This window comes from Austrofundulus limnaeus, unplaced genomic scaffold (genome assembly GCF_001266775.1).
Source record: "Austrofundulus limnaeus strain Quisiro unplaced genomic scaffold, Austrofundulus_limnaeus-1.0 Scaffold17, whole genome shotgun sequence".
In the NCBI taxonomy this organism is placed as follows: Eukaryota; Metazoa; Chordata; class Actinopteri; order Cyprinodontiformes; family Rivulidae; genus Austrofundulus; species Austrofundulus limnaeus.
This window is the reverse complement of record NW_013952419.1, coordinates 3,061,397-3,070,649: the sequence shown is the minus strand read 5'-3', so window position 1 is coordinate 3,070,649 and position 9,253 is coordinate 3,061,397. Positions and strand designations below refer to the sequence as shown.

The 9,253-nt window shown below is 40.4% G+C and overlaps 1 protein-coding gene across 2 annotated transcripts in view; it reads left to right on the top strand.

Annotated features, from left to right (window-relative positions):
• The first annotated feature begins 1,083 nt into the window (after positions 1-1,083).
• dclk1a (doublecortin-like kinase 1a) overlaps positions 1,084-9,253 on the top strand; it is a 53,759-nt gene continuing 45,589 nt past the window's right edge. For both annotated transcript variants that reach the window (XM_014003296.1, XM_014003297.1), the window contains exons 1-3: positions 1,084-1,355; positions 1,797-2,198; positions 3,441-3,781. In XM_014003296.1, coding sequence (XP_013858750.1) covers positions 1,838-2,198; positions 3,441-3,781 — 702 coding nt within the window. In that variant the 5' untranslated portion in view covers positions 1,084-1,355; positions 1,797-1,837. The remainder of the gene's footprint in view (positions 1,356-1,796; positions 2,199-3,440; positions 3,782-9,253) is intronic.

Below are 9,253 nucleotides of genomic sequence, written 5' to 3'. Positions count from 1 at the left end.
AACCCTTGTCCTTGTCAATGATCATTCAGTGTGTGCACTCTTGCTCAAACAGATAACATTTGGCTTTAAAAAAATTCTTGAATACATAATGACATGAAGTCCTGCCCTCATCATCCATCATTTTGGCCCTCGTTTTCGGACAGTCCCCTGCACATGTGCCCTGCTTCCTCTGGATTAATTTAGACCGCAACACCTTGTCAGCCCTCAGTTTGTGACGCACACTGCGTCCCTGTGAGTATGGCCCCAAATAGAAGAATCTGTGTGGGGGGAAAATAAAAAAAGAAACAATTTTCACACATTGATACATTTGCTCAAGAAGCCTCACATATGGTGTTCCTGAAAGATTAAAAAAATAGATGGCTTGGAAGTTATAAGGAAAGTGAGAGGTTTCATAGAAAACAATTTTAAATGTAAGACTGAAACTTTCACCAGCAACAGCACAGACAAATTATGAGCTGCAAATCTTGGATTGAAGACCTTGGAGGCAAGTTGTAGGTCAGGGACGGTGCTTAAGTTTATTGTGTCAACAAAAAAGTAAAAAAAATTGCTAGACAGGCACATTATCTTACCTTTCAGCACTTTTTTTGTTTTAAGAAACTATCTCTATATGCGATATATTGGTCTTTGGCTAAATTTGGATTTGTGTAACTGCATAAAAATGTGTTTTTAAAAAAGGCAAATGAGTAGGGATGATTGTGTGTTTGCACAAACCTCATAAAATTTCAAAACTGAAAAGTTGGTGCTAGCTACATAAAATTCACTGAACAGCACTTCTAAATATCTGAACTGTTCCTTTAGGATCAAACAAGGTATTTATAGACTGTTTGTACATTTACTTTTGTTAAAGAAAAAAAAGGGGGATTTCTTCTCTTTAATGAAGCTGTGTGTGTGTCATCTTCCCCCACAACTCAACTGGCTCGTGTCCTCAGGGCTGGGAGGGTGCAGGACCAGTAGGCATCACCATCATCATCATCATCCTCCCCCTGAAGCACGAGTGTGAAGCGTGGGTTTGCATTCATAATGARGGCGGTTGAATGAAAACTCACGAGAGTGACGTGAAGGAGGAGGAGGAGGAGGGAAAAAAATGGGAGGGTAAAGCAGCTGCTACCCAGTCAATTTCTAGTCCAGTCACTGCTTCTTACACACACACAACACACACACACAGCTCGGTGTTTGGTGGTGGAGTAATCGGACAAAGGGACGCACAGAGGAGGTCTCATCGCAGCCACGCAGATCATCCAAACTGCGACGAGCTCATTGAATTTCCTTTTTTTTTTTTTTGGTCCACATCTGCTGGGAAATAAATCAGTTCAAGCTGGAGGTGACCGTCACAGAGGCGTTAATTGCTCGCGTGGGTAAGTCTGTCAGCGCGTCACCTGATGTGGAAGTGACGGATCAGTCACTCTGCTTCTGACAAGTCAGACCTTATGACTTGAAAAGTAAATCTGTATTATAAATAACGCGTAATAACACGTGCTGTGTGGTTATTGAGATGTTTGGGTGAGGGTTGATGCCTCTTCTGATTATTTATTGGTTAATATGGATATGTTAGATCGATTCGTGACTGTCGCTCTTCATCATCTATCTGCGCTGCGCTCCAAACTCTGGCGCGCCCTCCGCGTCACGGCCGCGCACCTCCCGGCTTATCAGCATTTAATCTGTCATTAGGGGGTTATTTTAAGACAGCGCTTCAGCCTCAGACACCGGCTGGCTACTTTATCAGCCGCGTCTTCTTCTTTTTGTTTTTGTTTACCTGAACTTTCACAATTTTTTTTTTGTTTGTTTGTTTCCTCCAGACAGCACAGCCGTACTCGTGAGCCTCGGCAGCGAAATCCCCATGGAGATGGAGCATTTCGACGAGCGGGACAAAGGTCAGAGGCACGGCCGGGCCAACGCGAAGGTGAACGGGGTCCCGAGTCCCACGCACAGCGCCCACTGCAGTCTGTATCGGACCCGCACCCTGAAGACCCTGACCTCGGAGAAGAGGGCCAAGAAGGTCCGCTTCTACCGCAACGGGGACCGGTACTTCAACGGGATCGTGTACGCCATCTCAGCGGACAGGTTCCGGACCTTCGACGCTCTGCTGGCAGACCTGACCCGCTCGCTGTCCGACAACGTCAACTTGCCCCAGGGCGTCCGAACCATCTACACCCTGGATGGCTGCAAGAAGATCACCAGTACTGATCAGCTGGTGGAAGGTGAATCTTTGGCTTTTGACAGTTTTTAGTGCTACAGTTTCTTAGACTATAACAAATAATAGACATCATTATAATGTGGATTATAATCTCAAACAGACTCTGATCATCTCTGAAGATTAAACACATCCTTGCCATGTAATGTAATCTTGCCCTATATGGACTATATATCCAAATACATTATTTGACGGCGGGGCATTGATAAGACTTAAAGGCCTACTCACTGAAAACTATAAAATATAATCTAAAGAAGGATATCCTGAATGGTACAAGATCAGGCATAGGCAGTGTAGGTAAATGCTAAGGGCACTATTTCTCTAGGGGGGCGTCACAAACAGGGATGGAAAAAAAGACATTTTATTTAGTCTGTATAATAATCATTCAATGTAGCTTGTGCTTTGGGTTTCTCATCCTACTTTGTTACTACATGACTACATTTGATACAGAGGAGGTTTCATGATAAAATATGATGCAGCCAACACTAACCAATGATGCTCAGTGTGTAAAAAGAAAACTAAACAAGGATAATGGAAGTTTCTGTCATGATCTTTGATAAAGTTCAAATTAAAGACTGGTTTTCAGTGTTTACCCTTGATAAAATACGAGTTTTATTGTTGTTTTATTAATCCTAAGAATTTAGTAAAATGCCCTTGACATGGCTGGAAATCGCATAGTTTTCCCATAGCTGTCTGCTGCTCTGAACACTATTGCTCACTCAGTGTAGCTTTTTTCAGATTCAAAATACTTTTGAGAAAATGTATTTCCAGGTCCAAGTAAACTGCATCATAACGCACACGCGAAACAATGCCACCCCCCAAACTCACAGCACAGAAGCAGAAGGTGGTTCTTAAAGAGACAGAGGCCAATTTCAAGGCATTTAGAAGAGGAAGTGATGAGAAGATAAGTTTATTTTCTATTTAAACATAAAAACAGCATTTTAATAACAGCTAAAGGAGACATAGATACTTTATTATGGTATAGTATTTAAATATATGCCTGAGAAACACATAATATTGTCCCTTTAAGAACCATTATTGGATAAAACCCACAATTCAAGTTCACTTTGGATAAAAGCCAGCATGGCCATATGGTCAAGCAGATGCATCCTTTGTTTCAACTTAGATTAGCTCAGTCTTGATTGGGTTTACTCTCCAATAACTACAGTACACGCCAATGTTATTATGTAAAGTATTTGATATTATMAAAGCTTCCTTTGTTTTCTACTCCTCTGCTTTCATTTAATAGGTGAAAGCTACGTCTGCAGCTCAATCGAAGCCTTCAAAAAGCTGGATTACACAAAGAACGTGAACCCTAACTGGTCGGTGAATGTCAAAGCCTCGTCCCGCAGCCCCCTCACCCTGACCAACGCCAAGTCCGGCGGCCCGGATGGCCGTGAGAACAAGAACTTCATCCGTCCGAAGCTGGTGACGGTGGTGCGGAGTGGAGTTAAGCCTCGTAAGGCTGTGAGGATCCTGCTGAACAAGAAGACGGCTCATTCCTATGAGCAGGTCCTGACCGACATCACTGATGCCATCAAGCTGGACTCTGGGGTGGTGAAGAAGATTTACACGCTTGAAGGCAAACTGGTAAGAACGGTTTGCACTGTTCGGAGACGATGAATAGCTTAGATTAGATCTTGACATTACTCATTATCTGGTGGATGATACGTCAAAGAACTGTGTCACATAAAGTCTATCAAAAAGTTGTACCAACAGACAAGTCTCTAGGTTTTTGAGGGGATATGGACCCCAATTCTCTCTATTGATATTACCTCTTCTGGCATTATTATTTTTAACATACAATCCTTATGAATCAGCTAAAATATTTACTACCGTATTTATTCAAGTATAATACGTAAAATCAAATCCATAAAATCATCCATAAAGTTGGGGGGTAGTACTATACTCGGATAAATATTTTTGCTTATGTATTTTAACTGAAATATCGGCTTCATTCACAAAATTATTGAGTCTGAGACCACGTCGTAAAAAGCAGTTGAAACAAGCTTACCTCTGACACTCCTTTGTGCTTCAGAGCGAGATAATAACAGATCCAGGCAGGCGACATGATGTGAAAAAAAGGGGGGAAAAGGCAGTCCTGCAGCTTAGTAATGATAACGAACTAATGACATTAGTGTGCGACTGGGCCGCTGTTCGAACAACAACAAACATGTTCATCTGTAATGGTTGCCGTCTACCGGTGTTCTGAAAAAGTTTGTATCCCTGAAAAAACATTTCCCCACCAGAGGGGGTGCTCGCGAGTAGGAAGTAATCTGCTTTTCCCCCACAAGACGGCCCAAATCTCATGTGAGGTCTCTGACTTTTGTGTTGGCGCATCCTGGTGGACTATGTGTAAAATGCCAGAATTCATATGATGCTGCTACAGCTGATATATATTTGTTGTCAAAATACCTTTTAGTACATATGTTGTTAAAATAAAATGAACAGTCCAATGATCATTTTACTGATATTTATAAAGACTGTAAAGGCTGAAAAATCTTGAAGTCTGTATGAAATTGGAGGTAGTTTGAGGATTAAATTTGTTATGCTTTTTAAGCTAAAAAAAAAGGTGGGGTCGTATTATACACGAGATCGTATTATACAAGAATAAATACGGTAGTTGCAGAACATAAGGAGCCTTTTTGAAAGGATTCCCTTTGCACCATGTGGTTGAACTTTGTATGGTAATACACAGCACCAAATGTGGCTAGCAATGCTGACGTTAGCTTGTACAAAAGCCAGTGGGATCAAATACAGGCCAAAGGGAAAGAGTTTGTGTTTAAGTCAAAATCATATAAGGGCAAGTAAGATCTTTGCTGTTCTAATCTTATTTGCCTTAAAGAGAGGATTCAAAGGCTTAAAGTGACTAAATATTTAATCAGCATCCTTTCATTTTTTATTTTCTTTTCTGACCTCTTTTAGGAATATTTGCATCTTTTGCTCACAGCGGTGTAGAAAAAAAGCATGACAGAGATTGAAAGAGGTCACGACAAGGTAACAAGTTGAAATCAATTTATGAATGGAGTCTGGCGCATGCTGCTGCGCTTGTACCAGCCTCAGAACCCAAAAATAAATCAGCGCCACATCTCCCTCAGAGGTCCACCCACCTCTCCGGCTCCTACTCTCACATTTTTATCTCTGCATTGTCAGAACGAGATGGTGTTGTGTGTGTGCGTGTTTGTGTGTGTGTGTGTGKGTTGTGCTGAACAGGGTTTATGCTGCAGCTGAGTCGTGTCAGACAAGCTTTCTCTCAGACACGTAGATGTTTGTGCCTATTTTTGAGCAAAGGAGAATGACTGTCTGTGGCAGCGTGTTGGGGTTTTATGTTGCACTGATTCCTTCCTGTTTGACCTCTTGTCACCTCTCTTCTGCCACTTTTCATCCCCATCATTTCTCTCTGTTGGCTCTCTCTCTCAGTGAAGCCATCCTTATGACACAGAGCTGCTCGTCCCCTGACAGCACAATTAGTTACATCATTATTTTCGAAACAGATTGTGCCGGACATGTGGGGCATTCTGCCATTTTGTGTTGTACAGCGTGTAATCTTGTCCTAAATGACCAATTTGTGACTCACGCTCGTGACTGTGCTCTTTGCTCCTGGAGCATTTCATGCCATTTTTTGCTAATCTGTCACCATTTGTCTCAGTTCGAAAGATTCATCTTCATGTAGCCTGTTAATTCATCTCTGTCTATTTAATGATCTGTTGTTGACTCAGCTGGAAACCGACTCCATTAGATTCCAGACATTTAAATCCCCACATCAGATTTTCCTGGCAAAACCTCCTGTTATGGATTAAACTCACTGTTTTGCAGAACAGTTTTTTTGGCGACTACATAGTTAATGTTGCTGTTGCCATGTCACTGGAAATAAGACTGTTATGGTGATGCTATTTTTGGAAACAGTATTGATTTGGGCCTATAGGCACAGTAACACAGTCACTTGTCAAATTGGTGGGCTGTAGAGCACCCCCCACTCAGATTTTCTGTGTTTATGTTTTTTTTTAATTTTTTGATTCATGAAGAGAACTATAAAAAGGAGACTATTGTGTTAAAAGATGGCCAGAACTTGATTCTATGAATGGTTTATTGGTGAAAATCTTAATATTGAAGAAGAAAAACTAAATGAACTTAGTGTTTCTTTATAAATTATGTATGTGGAGCGACGACAAACTGCAAAGATATAGTAAACTTGTATGTAGGGGGGATGCATTGTGCATATAGTTTTTTTTTAATTGTGTGTGGGTTTCTTGTGTCAGCCGAGCGGCGTCAGTCACTGAGCCCACGGCAGAAGTAGGTTTCTGGGCCTGGCTGCCTGTAACTCTGAATCCCAGCAGAGCTGCAAAGGAGCTTGAGCTTCTTACTTTTATTAACCTCAGTAATGAGGCCAGAAACAGAGCTGGGTGGGTTCATATGAACACATTTTTTTTCGCAGTAATTGTCAGAACATCAATTCTGATAAAGACATTAAGAGAGCTAAAGTAGATAATGTACTTAGAAATAGTTGTTCTTTAATTGCGTACAGATACTTTTAGTTAAATTACACAAAAGACTGAGAATCTAATTTCGTTTGTCTTTGAAGTGTGCTTCTCAGGGTTCCCACACCTTGGTCAACATCAACTTCAAGGACCTTTCAAGGACTTTTCAGTACCAATTTCCTCAATTTCAAGAACCACGCGCAGCGGCAACTACCTACTGCTACCGCAGAATGTTACCAATAAACAGTTTTAATATGTAAATTCAACGAAAACCTGAACAGAAAAGAAGTTGTTGAGTCAGAATCAATGAAAGAAAGTGGATTAAAGGTACAACCTATATTTATATCCACAATACATGGATATGCAATTATGTAATTCACTTATTCACACGTGAGAAGATGGCACACACGATTCATGTGTTTTTTTGTTTTTTTTTTGTGAAATTTCAAGGACAAGTGTAATTTTTGGCTGTTTTCAAAAACTTCCCAGGGCCTTGAAACATTTCTTTTTTCAAATTCACAAACTTTCAAGGATTTCAAGGACCCGTGGGAACCCTGGCTTCTGTTTAAAAATAAACTTGTAGCTATATCTCAGTTTAAAGTTTAATTTTGACTAGACTGATGAGCTAACAGCTAGTGAGTGAAACCAAGACCAAAGTGAATTGTTGCCATCTTAAAACAACTCACTTTCATTGTTGTTCAAGCAAACTTATTATATTTTTTGTCAGTGTTGTATTCCTTGATTACTTAGATCAAAGTCTGTAGTTTTTTGTGAGCAAAAATAACACTTTCGGAAAGAATATTATATTTCTGTTCGCATAAGCATTAAATGCAAAACTGACAAAGGTGTAAAGGTTTCTAACCGTTTGCATGAACAGCTACGACATTTTTTAGCACGGCGTTCGAAAACAGTCCACTTTGGTCTCGCTCCCACTTGGATTAGCCTTTAGCTTGTTACGCTCCATATCTCCAAACTGAAGTCATTAAAAGAGCTGCCTTCAACAGGTAAGACGATAATTTTGAAGAAATTATTGGGGTTTCAGATTAATACAACTGATTTAAATTACATACACGTGGTATAGTTTTATGATAGAACTGTAATGACTGTTAAATGTGACCGTTTTGCTTAACTTGATGATTCTATATTTGTAGATACATGCCTGGAAACAAATCCAACACATAACTGAACTTTTAATTCTTCATTAGGATAGGTTTTTAATGACTGAGGAGCATGGCTTCTAGTGAATAACAGGGACCCTTCACTATATGATGTAATCAAATAGGCGGAGCCATGCCCTGAAGCTTTTTTATTATTATTATTATTATTTTAAATTTTATTTTTATTATCATTTTCCCCTGAAGCTTTTTTGTTAAAACTGATGGTACTTCCTTGTTGTGGCCTGATCTCTTGGGCACTCGAATAAATGAGACATCAGCAAAGGTTTTGTATGGCTACTCTTTAATCATCCTCCCCATGCTATTGCACATTCTCCRTAAGGTTGAGCACACAGCTAGTAAACAAACACGAATAACTAGACTTTCTTTCATGTTCATAACCTTTTCTCAGAACCCCCAAAATCAAGAAATTTAAACTTAGTTCACTTATATTAGCCATTTGTAACAACGTCTTTATGACCAAACTGAGCTGCTATTTAATAGTTTGCCTTATACGTATGCTCTTTACTCTGATAATCACCACCTCATACTCAAATAGCTGACAGCTAMTGATATTTTGGAAATCATATTTCTGTATGTAGTATGAGAATTTGAGTTAAGGAAATTAAAATCAACTACCACTATCTGCCCCCTTGCTTTTACATCCTCCACTTTTTTGAAAACTTTCTTCACCTCACCAATTCCTATGATCCGGTGAACCTGCTGTGATGTCACACGGTAGGACGGCCGACAGAACGGGTGGTGCAGCAGGGCCGGTCTGATCTCAGATAGACGGCTTGTAAGTGGCTTATTCCCTGAGCACGACTGCTCCGTTAATACGTCTAAGCTCTGTTTCACACACACACACACACACACACACACACACACACACACACACACACACACACACACACACACACACACACACACACACACACACACCAGCCATTTGATGACATTTACTCGTGTAGATTTCTGCTCAGCAGCTGATAAATGAAGGCAGCTGCCACTTCTTTAAATGGCCAATATTATGTGTTTCTCAGGCATATACTGTATTTAAATACCATACCATAATAAAGTATCCATGTCACCTTTAGCTGTTATTAAAATGCTGTTTTTATGTTTAAATAGAAAAAAAACTTATCTTCTCATCACTTCCTCTTCTAAATGCCTTGAAATTGGCCTCTGTCTCTTTAAGAACCACCTTCCGCTTCTGTCCAGCCCATTTCAATGCGGTTGGGGGGGCTGCCATGATGCAGTTCACTTGGCATCTGAAAAAAACATTTCCTCAAAGGTATTTTTAATCTGAAAAGAGCTTCACCGAGTGAGAACTAATGTTAGGAGCTCAGAAAACAATTAAGTTTCACTTTTGGTTTTTCACCCGAGAGCCTGCAGGAGTCATGGGCGGGGTGTGTGTGTATGTGAGGGGG